Source organism: Pelophylax lessonae (genome assembly GCF_965119305.1).
Source record: "Pelophylax lessonae genome assembly, chromosome: 9".
NCBI lineage: Eukaryota > Metazoa > Chordata > Amphibia > Anura > Ranidae > Pelophylax > Pelophylax lessonae.
This window is the reverse complement of record NC_138776.1, coordinates 137,965,139-137,986,448: the sequence shown is the minus strand read 5'-3', so window position 1 is coordinate 137,986,448 and position 21,310 is coordinate 137,965,139. Positions and strand designations below refer to the sequence as shown.

The 21,310-nt window shown below is 43.8% G+C and overlaps 1 protein-coding gene across 7 annotated transcripts in view; it reads left to right on the top strand.

Annotated features, from left to right (window-relative positions):
• PPP3CB (protein phosphatase 3 catalytic subunit beta) overlaps positions 1–21,310 on the top strand; it is a 169,070-nt gene that overhangs the window by 107,944 nt on the left and 39,816 nt on the right. For 4 of the 7 annotated variants that reach the window (XM_082268066.1, XM_082268062.1, XM_082268065.1 and 1 more), the window contains exons 9-10: positions 213–338; positions 7,031–7,108. In XM_082268066.1, coding sequence (XP_082124192.1) covers positions 213–338; positions 7,031–7,108 — 204 coding nt within the window. Of the gene's footprint in view, positions 1–212; positions 339–7,030; positions 7,109–14,294; positions 14,322–21,310 lie in introns of all 7 variants that reach the window. The other 3 variants (XM_082268064.1, XM_082268060.1, XM_082268063.1) reach the window with 1 other exon arrangement.

Genomic DNA, 21,310 nt, shown 5'->3' with positions numbered 1-21,310 from the left:
AATTAAAAATCACTTGCATGTTTTTTTGTTAGAGAGTTGCCATGTGCAGCTCATAATGCAAATTAAAAGTAAACAAATTATTGATATATAGATATATTTTTTTGAAATCCTGCAATTAGGTTACTGTGGCTAAGGAAAGGCAGTTATACTGAAATGATTTTATAATTTTTAGGGTGTTATTGCCTCTAATGATTTCCACACTTAAATTACAGCTGCTGTATTAAAGTATGAAAATAATGTTATGAATATCAGACAATTCAACTGTTCACCACACCCGTACTGGCTGCCTAACTTCATGGATGTGTTCACGTGGTCATTGCCATTTGTTGGTGAAAAAGGTATTGGCTTTGTTCCTCTTTTACTTGTAGATCTTTTTAGAAGTGTATGACTAGTAATAAGCTAGATAGGAGGATCTGCATTGTTTTTTCTCTATCGCTCATTGACAGACGTAGTCGTCTTGATTCTCAAGAGCTGGGTTATGTTGTCTCCGCAGGAGTAGGACTAGGCAGAATGACAAAACGTTCTGGCTCCACCTTAGGGGCAGTCCCTGAGGGTATATCCTCCCTCTCTCTGCTACAGGGAATCAGTTTTTTTCTGTCTAGTCAGGAGTAAGGACCTAAGTTCCTTGCTGGGATCTTTTGGTCCTGGCAAGACTTTTTTTCTTTAAGAAAAAGACATTTTTTAGGTAGTTTTCTCCAGTGTTTTTTTCCTGTGAGATCTTCAAGCAAAAAATGCAGGACTGGGCGACACTTGTGGTCACCCCAGCCGGCCTACGAGCGCGCGCAGACCATGGCATTGCGCTTGGTCGGCCGCGACATATTCAAGTAAGTATGCGGGGCCGGGCGACGGGCTGGATGTTGAGATCCAGTGGTCACCCCGGTTTCTGCCTACGAGCGCGTGCAGACCAGTGCGCTGGGTCGGCCGCGACGGAGTCCCAGTAAAGGGACTGACTTTGCGAGTTAAAAGTCTCGCTTGGACGCCAGGTACCAGAGAGTCGAGGCGTCCACAAACCCCCACCCCGGTGGAGAGGGTATTGTGAAGAGAGGGTGCCTGTCGGTTCGGTATGGTGAGTAAACGTTCCCTTTTTTCCTCATTATGAGGCAGTATATATTATGGGCCCCTCCATATATGGTCAGTATATATCTGATACTTACAAGTCCCCCTTGTAATACAGCATGTGTTTGTGGGAAGTGGACTTGGTTCAAGAGCTAACACTCTACCCAGCAGACTGTAACATTACAGCAGACATAGGAGGTATAATCCTACCTTATGTGCAGTGTATCTCTGTAGATCCATATGTCACCTCTTAGCAGAGTGCAGGTGGATGTGCTGGGAAGACGATATCGGCGGTCCGCCGCCATTTTGCCGTAGACCGAATGCATGTATGTCCTCAGGTCACGCCGGCCGCCATGTTTTTGGAGTCTTATGTCTCTTCTATGGGGGCGGCCATGTTTTGTGAGCCCAGCTACCTCGTGGAGGGCTGGGAACGCCGGAAGGCGTACACAGGGGGCGGAGCCACGCCTTCTGCCTGGGAAAAAGCAAACAGCTCCTTCCAGTCTGTAAAGACAGACGCTGACTGCAGTTTGTTGGAAACTGCACTGCATCGGTTGGTGAGCCCTGGGGGTCCCTCTCTCTCTCTCTGGGATCGAGAAGCAGGTACTCTGAGGGGCGCTATTGCGCTAGGGGGAGACACACAAAAAAAAAAAAAAAAAAAAGAAAAAGTTTTTTTGTTCTGCTGGCAAAGGTGTCCTGTATTAACATGGACCCTGCCACTCATGTATCTCCTCCGGATCCCCTCGAGGGGTCTGCGGGATCCTCCAGCACCCCATTGACAATTGAATCTTTGTCAGCTATTATGGAAACTTTTGTGTCCCGGGTGGAAGTGGCTTGTCAGGGACAGGGCGCAAGAAAGCGACCCCCGCCTAACCCCTTATTATCTGAAACCTCGGATTCAGACTCTGAGCCTATTTCTGCAGTTGCAGGTACTTCATCTGGTATTGGTGTCTCGGGTCCTGTCTCTTCAGACAGTGAGGAGGATGTTTCGGCATCCGCCATAGCCCGAGAGGAAGCGTTGGTAAACGCACTCATTGTATCTGTTCAAGAGACTTTAAGGTTACAGGGTATTCCATCAGAAATAGCTGAAACTGAGATCCCTTTTGGGACTAAAAAGCGCATCAAAGTGGCGAAGGTTTTTCCATTGCCCAAATGTTTTGGCAATCCAATCGAAGAAGAATGGCGTCTGCCAAAACGCACTTTTAATATTTCTAAACGCATTGACAGGCGTTATTCGTTTGAGGAAACCCTTATTAAGAAATGGACAGAACCACCTGTGGTGGATTCACCTATTGCTAGATTGAATAAAGCCACGGTTATTCCTTTAGAAGACGCTCCGTCTTTTAAAGATCCAGTGGATCGCAAGATAGAAGCTATGTCTCGCACCATGTTTTCCTTGATTGGATCAGCTTTCAGACCAATAATTGCTATTGGTCTGGTTTCGCAGGCTGTAACTGAATGGACCAAGTGGTTACGCCGGGACTTAGAAGAAGTCCCTCAGGCGGTATCAGAATTGTTGGAACAAATGATACAGGGGTTACAGTTTGTATGTGATGCGGCGTTAGACGCCACTCCATTAATGGCGCGAGCATCAGTCTCAGCAGTGGTTCTCAGGCGTACACTGTGGCTAAAAGGTTGGTTAGCCGACCAAGGTTCCAAAAAAGCATTGGCTAATATCCCCTTTTCAGGAGAGCGTCTATTTGGAGCCAACTTAGATGAGATCATTAAGGATCTCACCGGTGGAAAAAGCACCTTTTTACCGCAAAATTTTAAAGGTAGAGGAACTCGTCAAAGACGAGGGCCTTCTTTTTCTGCTCACAAGAGGTTTTTTCGTCCAGCGGGTGAAAAAACGAAGTCCTCCAAAGCTCCTGCAGGAGGCGTCAGGGGTCGTTGGTCGGGCAAGCAAAAGCCCGCCCCCTCCAGACCTGAAGATAAACCATCCAAAGCCTGAAGGTGCGCCCCCACCCATAACTGGGGTGGGGGGACGTCTTCGCCGGTTCCCGGATCCATGGCTTTCCAGAATCCCGGACAAATGGGTTTGCGAAGTCATAAGGTCAGGGTACAAGATCGAGTTTCGATCTCTCCCACCGGCGCGATTCTTCCCTTCCAATATCCGACTATCCGCAGATCGTTTAGAAGATCTGCGGAGAGCAGTCACAGATTTACTACAACAAGGAGTGGTAGTCCACGTTCCTTGGACAGAACGGTTTCAAGGGTTTTATTCAAACCTGTTTACAATACCCAGGAAAGAGGGCAAAGTGCGTCCAATTCTGGACTTAAGAGCACTCAATTCTTTCGTCAACATAAGAAGATTCAGAATGGAGTCCATTCGCACGGTAGCAGCCTTCCTGCATCCAGGGGATGTCCTAGCGTCCATAGACATCAAGGACGCCTATCTTCACATTCCCATTTTCGCAGGACATCAGCGTTTTCTACGCTTTTCCGTAGACGAGAACCACTATCAGTTTGTGGCGTTACCTTTCGGTCTCGCCACGGCTCCGCGGGTCTTCCCAAAGGTGTTGGCCCCAATGTTGGCACTTCTGCGCCAAAGAGGTATATCGATTCTAGGTTACCTAGACGATCTTCTGCTTCATGCAGAGTCTCCTCAGACCTTGCTACAAAACATAGAAATTACTATGATTTCTTTACAGGAATTCGGGTGGCTGGTGAACCAGCAAAAGTCATTTCTGGTTCCCACCCAGAGGCTCGAATATCTGGGTCTAATTCTAGACACAGTCAGGACAAGAGTTTTTCTTCCGGTAGGGAAACTCCGAAAGATTCAATCTGCAGTCCAGTTGTTACTGTCCAACAGCTGGTCTTCCCTTCGGACTTGCATGAGGGTTCTGGGGTTGATGGTGGCTTCGTTCGAAGCAGTCCCATTTGCCCAGTCCCATACCCGAATTCTTCAGCAAGAGATTCTTCTCAGATGGAATCGGAATCCGGAATCCCTGGACAATCAGATCCGATTGAGCAAACAGACCAGAGAGTCTCTGGTATGGTGGCTTCGGTCTCCGATGCTCAGCCAGGGAAAGTCATTTCTGCCAATATATTGGACGACAGTGACCACGGATGCCAGTCTATCCGGATGGGGAGGAATTCTCGGTCAGTTATCTGTCCAGGGACTTTGGTCCCCGGAAGAATCCAGGTTACCGATAAATGTATTGGAACTGAGAGCGATCAGACTTTGTCTGATTCACTGGACCGAGCAGCTCCAGGGCAGCTCGGTTCGGATCCAGTCGGACAATGCCACGGCCGTGGCTTATGTCAATCACCAGGGGGGCACCAAGAGTGCCCGAGCGGCCAAAGAAGTGGCTTGCATTCTTCGCTGGGCGGAACGATTTGTTCCAGCAATCTCTGCGGTGTTCATTCCGGGGGTGGAGAATAGGCAGGCAGATTATCTCAGCCGTCAGACCCTGGATCAGGGGGAATGGTCCCTCCATCCAGACGTTTTCCACCAGTTGTGCCTACGGTGGGGCACCCCGGATGTGGATCTGTTGGCATCACGATTCAACAGGAAAGTTCAGAGATTCGTGGCTCGCTCCCGCGATCCTCTAGCAGAAACCGCAGACGCACTGATCGCCCAGTGGGGGCAATACCAGCTAATATATGCCTTCCCTCCTCTCGCGTTACTGCCAAGACTTCTTCGCAGAATAGAGGAGGAAGGAATCCCAGTAATCCTGGTAGCTCCGGACTGGCCTCGTCGAGCTTGGTACGCCGACAGGGTCAGACTGGTGGCGGACGTCCCGTGGAGACTTCCTCTCAGGGAGGATCTACTGTCTCAGGGACCGATCTTCCATCCTGCTTTACGATCGCTGGCTTTAACGGCCTGGCTATTGAGACCCAGGTGCTGAAGGACAAAGGTTTGTCAGCTTCAGTTATTCCTACTCTAGTTGAAGCAAGGAAAGCGACTTCCAGAAAGATTTATCATCGCACATGGAAGTCCTACATTGCATGGTGTGAACCTTTGGGGTTCCGTCCTCGGTCTTATTCGATTAGTCGAATATTGGCTTTTCTGCAACAAGGGGTTGAGCAGAAACTGGCCTTGAGTACTATCAAGGGTCAGGTCTCAGCATTAGCCATCTTCTTTCAGAAGCCTTTGGCTACTCATTCCTTGGTGCGGAATTTCATCCAGGGGGTGCGACATCTGGCTCCGCCAGTGCACGCGCCGTTACCCTCCTGTGATCTTAATTTAGTGTTGTTGGTTCTTCAGAAACCTCCCTTTGAAGATATTAGGGAGATTCCTCTACCCACGTTGTCCCAGAAGGTGGCCTTCTTTGTGGCTATTACTTCTGCACGCAGGGTGTCAGAACTGGCCGCATTATCTTGTCGTTCACCATATCTGGTGGTTCATAGAGATAAGGTGGTTCTTCGTCCGAATCCATCCTTCCTACCAAAAGTGGTTTCAGAATTTCATCTGAATGAAGAAATTGTATTACCTTCCCTGTGTCCTAAGCCCAGTCATCCTCGGGAGTTTGCGTTACACTCCTTGGATGTGGTCCGGGCGATCAGGGTATACTTGAAAACGACAGACTCGTTTCGCAAGACGGATTCACTTTTTGTGATCCCAGATGGACCCAAAAAGGGGTTGCCTGCATCTGCCGCGACCATTTCCAGATGGATCAGACAGACGGTAGTACAGGCTTATTCTATTAAGGGTCGGGAGCCCCCGTTCCCTGTTAAGGCGCACTCCACTCGGGCACTTAGTGCGTCTTGGGCCTTTCGCCATCAGGCGTCAGTGGTCCAGGTGTGCAAGGCGGCTACCTGGTCGTCGGTGCATACCTTTACTAAACATTATAAAGTTGATGTAATGGCATCATCTGATGCCTCGTTTGGCCGCAAGGTTTTGCAGGCCGCAATTTGAGGAGACCAGTGGTCTACCTCGAGGGTTTTTTCCGTTGGAAAATTTTTCTTTAGTCTCATTCTTTGTTTATAATGAGCCTTTAAAACTTCTAGTTTGGCACCGGTTGGGCCTTCTAGATTGGATTTGATTTTGTCAATCCCACCCCTCATTTGTGGCACTGCTTCTGGTTGTCCCAGCTCTTGAGAATCAAGAAGACTACGTCTGTCAATGAGCGATAGAGAAAAATGGATTTTTGTAAGAACTTACCGTAAAATCCTTTTCTCTTAAGCTCATTGACAGACGTAGTACCCGCCCCTCTATCATTGAGTTGGGTTGGGTTAAATTCTCTGTACTGCTTTAAACAGAACTGATTCCCTGTAGCAGAGAGAGGGAGGATATACCCTCAGGGACTGCCCCTAAGGTGGAGCCAGAACGTTTTGTCATTCTGCCTAGTCCTACTCCTGCGGAGACAACATAACCCAGCTCTTGAGAATCAAGAAGACTACGTCTGTCAATGAGCTTAAGAGAAAAGGATTTTACGGTAAGTTCTTACAAAAATCCATTTTTTTAATTTTCACATACAGATTTTTCAAGTCTGTGGAGAGTCATACAGTTCATGAACCCCCTTTGCCTGAATCATTCTCCTCAAGTGATGCTTGGCTGAGTAGTATCATTATGCCGCTAATACCAACCGGGGATTATTCAGCTTGGTCACATGACCCTTGAGTTTTCTTTTTTGTTTTATCAAGTGACCTTTCCCTGAAAAAAGAGTGGATTTGTAGTGGTTAGTGCAGTCATATGGCCATTAGGACCAGTCACTGTACACCTTTGCCTGATCATACCCAGTCACCAGGTTGTGTAGTGAAGGTCCTGAGTTTGAGGCCTATTACAGTGACTGGCGGGGTAGGCAGCGGAGTAGCATTGGACCAGTCAATTTGCAACAGGAATTGGTGAGGGAGGGGTAGAGTTAGTTCAGCTTTTAAATTCCGTGCATTTAGCTAAAGTCCAGAACATGGGCTAAACTTTCATAAAATGTGACGTTCATTGTGGAACGTATGCAAAATGCAACCATCCATCCATTCTATTAATTTAGATTTATGAAGTACCCTAACCTGTATTTTGTTCTGTTGATCACAGTGACTGAAATGCTGGTGAATGTTCTGAGCATTTGCTCAGATGATGAATTAATGACAGAAGGAGAAGACCAGTTTGACGGTAGGATCATTGTAATATTCCTGGCTCATTTTTATGGTTGTCTGTATATTACCACACGCCATCTCTACATGGATGGTTCTGTGACTTAACAAAAGCCATCAAAGCACTGTTTGGTCAGTTTCTTGGAGTACAGAAGCCCTGCTCTTTAAAGCTGACATTCACCCCAAAAGACAATGTGCTTGTATGTGGCTCCATCTCCATTCCTCTACCTTTCCTCTTAATTGTTTTTTTAAGTTGCGGCACTTCATTTTTTCCTCACCTAGGCAGGAATGGCATTTGGGCACGTGTGTTAACATGTGTTGAAGGGCTCTGCCAAACCCAGCAGAGTCCTTCAGTACAGCTGCATGCAAGAGTGGTGCAGTCAAAGAGGTCTGGGACCTCTTTCTCAGCACGTGTCCTTACAACTCAGTGGGCAAAGCCCTTGGGCGCATTTGCGCCCTTGCACCAGAAATAAGAAAAATGGCAGCACCAGTGGGGGGGGGGGGGGGGGGGGACTGAAGTTCTTCTTTATGAAATCATTGTACATCACTTTTTGTTTCTCAGTGTTCACTGCTTTAAAAGAATCTGATGTACAATTTGCTACGTCCTTGAATTACTAAACAGGACTGTTTGCAATTGAAAGAAACTAAAAACTGTAGCATTCAGTAATGGAAAATCCTCATGGTTTTGTTTGAGTAGGAAACGCATGGTATTTATTTGATCAAATTGCTGAGCGTTTTACAATCCAATTCTGAAAAAAAAGGACACACTGTATAATCTACATAAAAAAACATAACGCAATGATTTGCAAATTTCATAAACCCATTCACAATACAAAACGAAAACGTATCAAATGTTTATACTGAGGACATATACAGTGAATCCGGAAAGTATTCACAGCGCTTCACTTTTTCCTCATTTTGTTATGTTACAGCTATGTTATTCCAAAGTGGATTAAATTCACTTTTTTCCTCAAAATTCTACAAACAATACCCTGTAATGACAATGTGAAAGAAGTTTGAAATTTTCGCAAAGTTATTAAAAAAAAAATCACATGTACAAGAGTATTCACAGCCTTTGCCATGACCCTCGAAATTGAGCTCAGGTGCATCCTGTTTCCACTGATCATCCTTGAGATGTTTCTACATCTTGATTGATGTCCACCTGTGGTAAATTCAGTTGATTGGACAGGATTTGGAAAGGCACACGTCTATATAAAGGTCCCACCATTAACAGTGCATGTCAGAGCACAGACCAAACCATGAAGTCCAAGGACAGCCTTATTCCAGAGTGGATTAAATTAACTTTTTTTTCCTCAAAATTCTACAAACAATACCCCCTAATGACAATGTGAAAGAAGTTTGTTTGAAATCTTTGTTAACTTATTAAAAACAAAAAACGAAACAAAAATGCAATGTATAAAAGTATTCACAGCCTTTGCCCAATACTTTGTTGAAGCACCTTTGGCACCAACTACAACCACAAGTCTTTTTGAGTATGTTGATACAAGCTTGGCACACCTATTTTTGGGCAATTTATCCCATTCTTCTTTGCAGGACCTCTCAAGCTCCATCAGGTTGGATGGAGAACATCGGTGCACAGCCATTTTCATATCTCTCCAGAGATGTTTAATCGGGGTTTAAGTCTGGGCTTTGGCTGGGCCACTCAAGGACATTTACATAGTTTTCCCGTAGCCACTCCTTTGTTATCTTGGCTGTGTGCTTAGGGTAGTTGTCCTGATAGAAAATGAACCTTCGCCCCAGTCTGAAGTCCAGAGCGCTCTGGAGTAGGTTTTATCAAGGATGTCACTTTGCATTGCTGCATTTATCTTTTTCTCAATCCTGACTAGTCTCCCAGTTGCAGACGCTGAAAAATATCCCCACAGCATGATGCTGCCACCCCCATGCTTCACTGTAGGGGTGGTATTGGCCAGGTGATGAGCGGGGCCTGGTTTCTCCCAGACATGATGCTTGCCATTTAGGTCAAATAGTTCAATCATTGTTTCATCAGACCAGAGAATATTGTTTCTCATGGTCTGAGAGTCCTTCAGGTGCCTTTTGGCAAACTCCAGGCAGGCTGTCATGTGCCTTTACTCAGAAGTGGCTTCAGTCTGGCTACTCTACCATACAAGCCTGATTGATGGAGTGCTGCAGAAATTATTGTTCTTCTGGAATGTTTCTTCTGGAAACAGAGAAACGCTGGAACTCCCCCGATCGCTCAGTTTGCCCGGGTGGCCCGCTCTAGGGAAGAGTCCTGTTGGTTCCAAACATCTTCCATTTTCAGATGATGGAGGCCACTGTGCTCATTGTGACCTTCAATGCTGTGGACATTTTCTGTATCCTTCCCCAGATCTGTGCCTTGATACAGTGCTGTCTTGGAGGTCTACAGACAATTCCTTGGACTTCATTATTATTATTATTATTATACAGGATTTATATAGCGCCAACAGTTTGCGCAGCGCTTTACAATGTGAAGGAAGACAATACAGTTACAATACAGTTCAAAACAGGAGGAACTAGAGGGCCCTGCTCGTTAGAGCTTACAATCTAGAAGGGAGGGTGACTTCATGGTTTGGTCTGTGCTCTGACATGCACTGTTAATGGTGGGACCTTTTATATAGACGTGTGCCTTTCCAAATCCTGTCCAATCAACTGAATTTACCACAGGTGGACACCAATCAAGTTGTAGAAACATCTCAAGGATGATCAGTGGAAACAGGATGCACCTGAGCTCAATTTCGAGTGTCATGGCAAAGGCTGTGAATACTCATGTACATGTGATTTTTTTTTTTCTTTCGTTTTTTTATTTTTAATATCTATGCAAGGAAAATTTCAAACAAACTTCTTTCACATTGTCATTATGGGGTATTGTTTGTAGAATTTTGAGGAAAAATAATGAATTTAATAAATTTTGGAATATGGCTGTAACATAACAAAATGTGGAATAATTGAAGTGCTGTGAATACTGTACCTTTTTGAAGAAAAAAATAAGGTAATTTTTGAAATTGATGGCAGCAACACGTCTCAAAAAAGTTGGGACAGGGCCATGTTTACCACGGTGTACATCCCCTCTTCTTTTAACATAACTCTGTAAACGTCTGGGAACTGAGGGGACCATTTGTTGGAGTTCTTAGAGAGGAATATCGTCCTATTCTTGCTTGATATAGGATTCAAACTGCTCAACAGTCCTGGGTCGTCTTTGTCGTATTTTTTGTTTTAGGATGCACCGAATATTTTCAATTGGTGGAAGGTCTGCCATGCTGTTGTCATAGATGCAGCCATGCTGTTGTCATAGATGCAGTATGCAGTTTAGCATTGTCATGCTGAAAAAATGCAAGGCCTTCTCTGAAAAAAGATGTCTGGATCCGAAACCTAGATATTTCTTTCAGCATTTATGGTGCCATTCCAGATGTGCAAGCTGCCCATTTCATATGCATAATGCACCCCCATACCATCAGAGCAGCAAGCTTTTCAACTGAGTGCTGATAACAAGTCAGAAGGTTCCTTTTCTCTTTAGTAAGAAGGATGTGGCGCCCATAGTTGCCAAAAAGAATGTCAATTTTGATATGTCTAACCATAGAAGAGTTTTCCACTTTGAAACAGACCATTTTAAATGAGCTTTGGCCCAGAGCAGGTAACGGCATTTCTGGATCATGTTCATATATGGCTTCTTCTTTGCATGATAGAGCTTTAGCTTGCATTTTTGGATGGCACAATAAACTATGTTCACCGACCAGTGATATTAGGAAGTATTCCTGAGCCCATGCAGTGCTGTCAATCACAGAATTATGCCTCCTTTTAATGCAGCGAGGCTCCATGCCGGAAAATTGCGTATCAGCTTTGTCCCCTGTGCTCAGAAAGTTCTCCAGATTTTCTGAAGTTTTTGATGATCTGTACTGTAGATGATATAATTGAATGCAATTTTGCATTCAGGAACATTTTTCTTAAATTGTTCGACAATTTTTAGATGCTGCTTTTCAAAGTTTGGTTATTTGCTCATCTTTACTTCTGAGACACTCATTGCAACACATTGTTTAATGTTCTTCCAGCTTTTCCCTTGATAGTACCACTTACTTTGCCAGCTTTTTGTTGCCCTGTTCCAAATTTTTTGAGACGTTTTGTTGCCATCACTTTCAAAATTACTTTATTTTTTTCTTAAAATTTTACTTTTTCTCAGTTTAAACATTGACATGTTTTCTATTGTGAATACAATATGGGTTTGTGAGATTTGCAAATTATTGCAATTTGTTTTTTTTGTAGATTTTACACAGCTTTTGGGATTTTTCCCATCTTTTTGGAACTGGGGTGGTTATTAAAATGGGGCGATACTATTTTTACACTGAAGACACATTCCTTTATAAACTAGTTAGACATTAGAATTCACACCTGATCAATATTTCAGCTTTAGATTGAAGGCTGGTGGACTGAGTCACATGCTGATCAATAACTAATGCCCTGTCCTTGTATCCTAATTTTTTCTATCTACCCTAGAGTTTTGAGTGTTGCATTCTCCTTGATGTAAAACAAAAATCTATCTAGGAGAGGAGTGGTACTAAATCTAGATATCCGCACACTATACATACATACACAATAAACCCCCCCCCCCCCCCTTACACACAGCACACAACCACAGATCTATATATAAAAAGAAGAAATTGTGTGGTTTGTACTTTTATTTTCCTGTTTTTCCTTAGGTCGCAATTAGATGGGTGATTTAAGCCCATCCTCCACAAAGAGCTTACAGGCAGCCCATAGAAGTGGATGCACACGCAGCAGCTGCATGGACATAATCGCATGTCAAAGTCTAACATGCTGCCTAGAGCATGTGCAGGGATCCAAAGAGTCTCTGCATTTGGATCCATGCACCAGCTCCTGCCCACATGTCAATCTTTGACATGCAATTGTGTCTGTGTGTCTTCTCACAGCTCTGAGGTTAATGCACTCGTATCTGCCAGCGGCTGTTTGGAGGATGGGCCTAATTCCTCGTCTCCATGAGCCCAAAGGTCACATTATCACTATTCTTACTATCACCACAGCACAGCCCAGGTTGGGCACACAGCTAAGCTACTGCACGTCACAAAATCTTGTGATGTCATCTTAACTATTATATGCCTTCCCTTTTAGGTCATTCAGAGCAGAGTGTGCTTTCAAAAGTCAAGTATTTGATCTGCCTAAGTGGCAGAGCACATGCTTGACTAACAGTACATTCTTCTTTGAATAGCCTGGAAGGGGAAGGCATGTAATAGCCAAAGTAATATCCCAGGACATGTGACACACTGTAGTTTAGCTTTGCCTCTGACCCAGCCCTGGCTATGATAATAAAAACAATGATCACCATGACCCAGGAAATAAGTCGTACATAATAAAAATATTGAGAGCAGGTACACTGTGGTTGTAATGTTGCATAAACTTTGAGCCTGCAGATCATTGCCACTAGGAAGGATGAAGCCCTAGGAACTACAGGTTTACCTGGACATTTTATTTATTTATTTTTTTTAGAGAAAATTTTTTATCCTAAATGAGAATTACAACCAAACTTATTTTGGCTGTACTCCTGTAGCTCACAGGAGTGCAGTCATTCTGTTCTGTGAGCTGTTTTCAGCAGACAGTGGGCAAAAGGCTGCTGTTGGCTGACATCACTCAGCCAGTTCAGGCTCGGGAAAGATCCCAACCATATGGTCAGGATCAACCCAGATTCCTGGACCGGCACCTTGCTCAGCTTCTCAACGATCCGCTAAGAGCCTGAGCCAGCCCCTCCTGCCCTCTCCACAGCCCAGCGCTCCAGGGAGGGTTAGAGCAGAGAGCCACTGACTGACAGTGAGGGCTCTCTTCTCAAAGAGGATCGGGAAAACTGAGCGATTAGCTAGCAGTGTTTGAGTGCTCTGTTTTCGCTGCAGAGCCAGCGGGGGACACATTTCGCGTCGGATCAATGTTGCATCCACCTAGATGAGTATAAATGTCCTTGTTTCTCTTTTAAAAACGAAGGGTACAGATACAGTAATAAATGTAATTGGGAAGGTTTAAATGTTTTTCAGACATTTTAGTAAACCCATTAAAGGTCAGACCTTTTCTTATTTTTCTTGGTTTATGATTAAAAGTAAAACAGTCATTAATTAAAACTCTCACTGATATGTTAACTTCTCTACCTAACTTAACATCTTTTTCCAAAACTTCGGATCACAGTATAAACCTGTTTGTGGGCAATATTTACTTTCCATTCTTTGAGCTTTTACTGATCATTTCAATTTGGGAAAAAACATAAAGCATTTAACAAGGCCCTATATCATTGTAGAACTGTGGGTGCATTGCCATTTGTTTATACCAGTATAGATTCTGACATTGATAAATTAACCATTTACATTTTATTCAACATATTTAACTTTCATTTGTAATGTGCCCTTATAAATCGTAACTGTACCTGTCTCCTTAATAGTCTGGTAAGTCCTTGCCCATAACAAGTGTTTGGAAAACGACTATTTTGATTACTGGCCACAGTGTTACTGTTTACATGTGCTCCCAGATTTACTGAGCTGTATTATGGTAAATGTCCTGCTGAGTAAACTTTGCTTTGTTAAGCTGTCCAATAGTTTTGCATTGATATAACTGTACATCATTTGATCACTGCTCACAATTCAGCTGCAAGCTTCTCACCTCCATTGTTATGTCCACATTTTCCGAACATCCAGTCTTTATTAAATTTACCATCCTCTTCTAAACTTCGGTAGCACCGCTGACAGTTTTATAGGTCCCTGTAAACACAGACTTTAAAAACAATTGATTTTGTGTAAGTTATTCCGTGATCCGAAAATCTTGTGTGCTGATGGCATGACTATTTCTTAACTTTGTACTATCTAGGTTTTGTACTGTACCTCCTTAGATATGCTGTTCTTTTTAACCCCATTGCTAAAGACCAGCAACAAATAACAGCACATTGTTGGCTGTGTGACTTTAAAGGGGTTAACACTGCAAATATTGTTGTCTCTCACCATACTCCTATATCTCATTCTAAACTGAATTAATGTATTTACTCCTGCCATTCTTAAGAGTCCTAGAGTTGTAGGTTCCCATTTTTTGTTTCCTTTCTCCTTTTTTGCCAGTCCACCTTCATTCTTGCTGCTGCCAAGTAAAATATCTTTATTTTTTTATTTGTCTCACTCACCTATTTCTCCATCGTTCACTTCCTTTTTTTCTGGACTCTCCATCTGAAGAACGACTCATATATGGCAATAGAAAAGGTACAGACCAGACAGAGCACCATTGTTTTGAAATATGACTTCCAACTTTTTTTTTTCTTTTGGAGTTGCTACACAATACATTTAAATGATGTCACATGTCAGTTTTATGTGTAGCATTTTTTTCTTTTACTTATCCCCCCCCCCTTATTAGTATTTTGGTTTTTATCGCTCACATTTTTTTTCCCCATGAGCATTTGGATATAATTTGCAGTTTGCATCGTTCTGAAGTCATATTCCTAGACATCTGTCTTTCTGTGCATGGCATTTTCTCTTCAGTGTTTCTTTCCATTCTGTTCATTTTGTAGATTTCCATCCTCTATGTCTATATCTAACATTCCATATCTTTGGTCCTGCATGACTAGGGGAACATTTGTCTGTTTTATGCTTCATGGTTTTAGTAATGGCCATTTTTTCCTTTACATTTCTGCATGTAAAATGTTTCAGACAATACTCTCACTTTATTTAGATCATTGTTGTTTGTGCGGTGTCGGGGAGGGACATGAACTACTGTGTGGAAATAAGTTAAAATAACGAAGATGATTATTATTTTCAAAGCTGAACCCTGGGTTAAAAAAAAAAGCAGCTCAGTATTGCTAGGGGTATTAGAAGAGGATGTATTCCTTACTACAATCTCCTTTCCAGCCATCTTCAGTGCTGTCCTTTTCTCCCTGGTGCTTCAGTCTTTGGGCAGTTCCTCTATAACAGGAATCTCCAAACTACGGCCCTCCAGCTGTTGTGAGATTTCACGTCCTATGAGGCATTGTAAAACTCTGACATTCACAGACATGACTAGGCATGATGGAATTTGTAGTTCCTTAACAACTGGAGCGCCATAGTTTGGAGACCCCTGCTCTATATCCTCACGTACAATACAGGGCTATTAACCCTGCATTGTATGTGGAGGAAACGAGCATGCGGCAGCAGCTGAGAGCCCCTTTGGAGGGTGGAGATGGATGAAGGAAGCCTGCTAGAGCCAGGAATAAGGTATTACTCCATATTCCTGTACCCCCTAGAATTAACATTTAACCCTTGCAGGGGGGAACACCTACTGCAAGTTTTTTTTTTTGTTTCCATCCTAGAGTTCAGCTTTAAATAAATTATAACGCCAACCAGAACATTTTTGTTCGTTTTTTGTGGAGTTGTGAAGTCATAAAAATCTATTAAACAGTTTTATTGGTATCTGTGTCCCTGTTGGAAATATTCACCCTCGCTTCCAGGTAATAAGCGGGACAGGAAGTGAGGAAACTTCCCCCCCAAATGGTGATTAAGGCAACAATAAAAACTTGACTATGTTCAAAAGTTTGTAATTGAGTTCTACTTTAATACTGATAGTTTAATGTAGCAGTGTTCATAGCTATGACGCTTCAGTAAACATAGAGGGAAATCCCATTTGCTCTGACAATTCGAATTCACTTATATTTTTTGTTTAAAAAATATGGTAACAAATTATTCTCTAATCTTAAAGAAATTGTTATAAAACCTAGAATGCTGTTTATATTTCTTTACTTTTTATTGTTTGGTTTGATTTTGAGTCCTGGTGCAGTGTAGGGGCTCATTCACATGGGCAGTCTGCTGAGCTCATGAAGGGAGCTAATTTAGGTGAATGGTAGTACATTGGCAATACAGACTCACCCACACAGCCAAATTTGACAAGTACGCAGGGACGGGTGCGCAAACTGTGTCCAGGTATCTGTTTCCGCGTACCTGGCAAAATCGGCTGTGCAGGAGGGTTCGTACAGTGGATGCACTCGCAGTCACTTGTACAGGCTGCCAGTATGCAGCTCAGTGGTAGCAGAGAAAAGTAAGAACAAACACCTCTATAGGTTCTAAAGGGCTAAAGCGTCCATGTGATTGAGCCCTTAATCTAGAAACTGGCATGTTGATTATGCATAGACCTTTCCTAGAGTGGTTTCCGAAGCACAAGGAAATTGAAGGTTGCCTATACCTGTTAGGATCAAGTCAGCCAGCTTGATTTTGGGCAGCTCAGTCATTCTTCCAATTACGGGAAACCTCTACGAAGAAAATACATAGGCTGCCATTGCTAAACTTCTTTGTAAGTTGAATTGAGTATAGGTAAATCACCAAAACATTACCACATCCCATATATTTAGACAAACTTGGAAAAAGGTATTTGGGATTTTCGTGGTGCTTTGCATCGAACAACACTAAATTCATTAAAAATGTATCATTTATTTAAACATCATTAAAAACATTTTTGAACTCCAATAAAAACAAATTACACTTAAGTTTCATTTCATATGGTTCTTGCTTTACATGACAGTATTGTGATGGCAAAATCCCATCATATTTCACCCGCTAGACTTCTTCAGAGGATATTTTGTCTGCTACTGGTCATAGCATTCCCCTGATGTTTAACATATTACTTGTATAGTTCAAAACAGAATTTTCTACTGTCGTCCAACCGAATTGGGGTATATATGACCACAGGAGAGATAGAGAGACCCACTAATGCAAATAAAGACAACATGGGGATGAATGATTCTTACAAATTGTGTGAAGTTGGCATGCAGCAAGCATCTGCGGTTAGATATTAAACTTACGCCCGTGTGGCTCCGGACAGAGCTTAATGTCTAACAGCAGATGTTTGCTGTATGCCAACTCCACACAATTTGTGAAGATCATTCCCCCCTGTGTTGTCTTTATTTGCATTACACTTACTGGGTCTCTCTATCTCCTGTGGTCATATATAACCCAATTTTGATGGACGACAGTAGAACATTCTGTTTTGAACTATCCAAGTAATCAGCCCAAGTAGTATATTAAACATTTTAGGAATGCTATGTCTAGTAGCAGACAAAATATCTCCTGAAGAAGCCCAACGGGCAAAACATGTCGGGATTTTGCCATCACAATTCATTTAATTTCAATTCATAATCAATTAGTTGGCCGGTTTATGGTTTTGATTAATCTGATAAAAACTTTGAAAAAAAGGTTTGGTGTAAAACTCTGTTATTATGGAAATTTGGGGGGGGGGGGGGTAAATATAAATAACCAGCTATGTGGTTAGGGAACAAAATATCTAATCCAATATCTGACAATACCAGAAGACATCTATACAGTATTAGAGGTTGAATCTGGTACATATCAAACACAGAGCTCAAAATCTTTATTTAAAAAAAAAAACTAAAACTGTTTTGCAGATTTTCAGACAGGACAGTAATATCATATTATGAATGACAGACTCCCTTGTCATTGGTAGGTAGCTTGATGCAACTTGGGTGTGCTGTCCCTTATGCTGGCAATACACAAACCCATTTTTTCTTTAGAATTTTTCACTCGATTTTCGAATCAATAGTGGGGTCAAATTAATGTTCATTTGTGACAGGAAAATTTTAAGGAGCAGTTAATAAATCAAACAAATATTCAGACAGTGTATGTGGTTTTCGTGTAAAATTTTCGAACAACATTCATCTATTCATTGAATGTACTAATAATGTTCATATGAATATTCGTACAAATGTTCTTGTTCAAAAATTGATACCTGTATGGCAGCATTTAGTAGCAGGAGCATGCTTTTTTTTTTTATATAATATATCACCGGTCATGACGGAATAAAAATGTAGCTCTTTATAGGTACAAAACGGCAGATAATCACTACTATGACGGGTTATTTTATACTGTGAAACGGTGAAAGTAATTTTATATATATATATATATATATATATATATATATATATATATATACACATATATATAATTACAGGATATTTATATTTGAACTGGAAGTCCGACATGAAGCTATATGAAGGGTGGAGGGGAGGGGGTATATAAATCTTTTCTATTAAAGTATGACTAAGGCTCCATGCACACAGGGCGTCATTAAAAACGTGCTCCAAAGCTGTTTACATAACGCCGGGAAACAGCAGCTGTAAAAACGTGCTTTCAGTAGTTTTTTCTACTAGCGTTATTGCACGTTTGGCCACAGTAGCTGTTAGCAGCGTTTTTTCTGCCTCCATTCAAAATCAATGGTTCCCTATGGGAGCCTATTGATTTGAATGGAAGTCACACCGCAGGTTGGATCAGGGTGATCCGACTTGCGGTGCGACCTGCACTCTGAGAATCTTGAGGGGGAACTCCACGCCAAAATGGGGAAAAAAACGGCGTGGGGTTCCCCCCAGGTTCCAAACCAGGCCCTTAGGGTCTGGTATGGAATTTGAGGGTAGCCCCGCGCCGAAAAAACGGCGTGGGGTCCCCCCAAAATCCATACCAAACCCTTATCCGAGCATGCAGTCCGGCATGCCAGGAAAGGGGAGGGGACGAGCGAGCGGCCCCACCCCCCCTGAATCATACCAGGCCACACGCCCTCAACATGGGGGGGGTGTGGGTGCTTTGGGGCAGGGGGGGCTCTGCACCCCGCACCTCAAAGCACCTTGCCCCCATGTTGATGAGGATAAGGGCCTCATCCCCACAACCCTGGCCGGTGGTTGTGGGGGTCTGCGGGCAGGGGGCTCATCGGAATCTGGAAGCCCCCTTTAACAAGGGGGGGCCCCTCAGATCCCGGACCCCCTCCCTATGTGAATGGGTATGGGGTACACTGTACCCCTACTCATTCACCCCATAAAATGCAGTGTATGGAAATAACGACAGGAGACGTTTTGGAAAATTTATTAAAAATCTTCATCCGGCTCTTGTCCTCTCCGGGGGTCTTCTGCTGTCTTCTCCTCTCCGAGGGTCTTCTGCTCTTTTGCTGTCCGCCCTTCTTGTCTTCTCCTCTCCGAGGGTCTTCTGCTGTCCGCCCTTCTGCTGTCCAATCTTCTTGTCTTCTCCTCTCCGGTCTTCTGCTCTTTTGCTGTCGGCTGTCCTTCTTCCTCCGGTCCTCCTCCGACGACGTCTCCAGCGATTATGCCGGCCTCTGGTCTCTGCAGCTTATTATATAGCCATTAGGGGCGTGGCCGCCAGATGACGTCATCGGGAGACCACGCCCCCTTGTGTCACAGATGACGTCATCTGTGACACAAGGGGGCGTGGTCTCCCGATGACGTCATCTGGCGGCCACGCCCCTAATGGCTATATAATAAGCTGCAGAGACCAGAGGCCGGCATAATCGCTGGAGACGTCGTCGTCGGAGGACCGGAGGAAGAAGGACAGCCGACAGCAAAAGAGCAGAAGACCGGAGAGGAGAAGACAAGAAGATTGGACAGCAGAAGGGCGGATAGCAGAAGACCCTCGGAGAGGAGAAGACAAGAAGGGCGGACAGCAAAAGAGCAGAAGACCCTCGGAGAGGAGAAGACAGCAGAAGACCCCCGGAGAGGACAAGAGCCGGATGAAGATTTTTAATAAATTTTCCAAAACGTCTCCTGTCGTTATTTCCATACACTGCATTTTATGGGGTGAATGAGTAGGGGTACAGTGTACCCCATACCCATTCACATAGGGAGGGGGTCCGGGATCTGGGGGGCCCCCCCCTTGTTAAAGGGGGCTTCCAGATTCCGATGAGCCCCCTGCCCGCAGACCCCCACAACCACCGGCCAGGGTTGTGGGGATGAGGCCCTTGTCCTCATCAACATGGGGGCAAGGTGCTTTGAGGTGCGGGGTGCAGAGCCCCCCCTGCCCCAAAGCACCCACACCCCCCCCCCCATGTTGAGGGCGTGTGGCCTGGTATGATTCAGGGGGGGGTGGGGCCGCTCGCTCGTCCCCTCCCCTTTCCTGGCATGCCGGACTGCATGCTCGGATAAGGGTTTGGTATGGATTTTGGGGGGGACCCCACGCCGTTTTTTCGGCGCGGGGCTACCCTCAAATTCCATACCAGACCCGAAGGGCCTGGTTTGGAACCTGGGGGGGAACCCCACGCCGTTTTTTTTCCCATTTTGGCGTGGAGTTCCCCCTCAAGATTCTCAGAGTGCAGGTCGCACCGCAAGTCGGATCACCCTGATCCGACCTGCAGTGTGACTTCCATTCAAATCAATAGGCTCCCGTAGGGAGCCATTGATTTTGAATGGAAGAAAAAAAACGTATAACGTGGCTTAACGCACGTTAAGCAACGTTATGGAGCCTTATGGAGCCTTTAGCAGCGTCAGACGTTTTTTGCAGCTTGACGCTGGAGCTCCTGAACCCACAGTTCCTGGGTTTTTTTTGGAGCTGTAAAACGCCTATGCCACTTGGAGCTCCTAAAAGTTTTATGTGTGCATGAGGCCATAGAATAACATGGATGGGCGTTCTGCAGCTGCAAAAAAAAACGTCTGACGCTGCTAACAGCAGCTGTAAAAACGTCCAGTGTGCATGAGGCCTAAAGGCTGAGACTTTATGGATATAATCATTTTAAATATAGTGCACAATACTGGTAAACTTTTACTTTAGAAGTAATTGTAATGCTTTATTTTACCTCCAGTCTATCAGCCTCCATCTCCACTGGGTTCAGATGTTGAACTTCCCTGTGAAACTTACCTATAACAACCTGATAAAAAAATGTTCTTTAGCAAGGAACATACATTCCACATCATTAATGATGCTATCAAAATTAGTGTGGGCTGTACATTGCCTCCAGCATTGTTACTGTTTCTTATAGCTGGAGACTGCCATATTGCTGAAGCTCAGAGCACCTGAACAGCAGTAAATCTTTAGGCTTTCAGCAGATCAGCCTCTAAAAATTTGACACAGTTCCTAAAAATAGAGCACAACCGAGCATGCACAAAGTTTGGTTAGACAGTGTATTGCTGGAGTTTAACCACTTTAAGACCGGAAGGATTTGCCCCCTTAATGACCAGGCTCTATTTTGCAATACGGCTCTGCGTTACTTTAATGGACAATTGCACGGTTGTGCGACGCTGTACCCAAAAAAATTGGCGTCCTTTTTTTCCCACAAATAGAGCTTTCTTTTGGTGGTATTTGATCACCGGTGCAATTTTTATTTTTTGAGCTATAAACAAAAAAAGAATTCTGGGGGGGGGGAACCATATTTTTCACATTCTGCTATATGACATTCTCCCAAAAAAAAATTTAAAAATCAAAATTTTTAAACATTTTAAGCT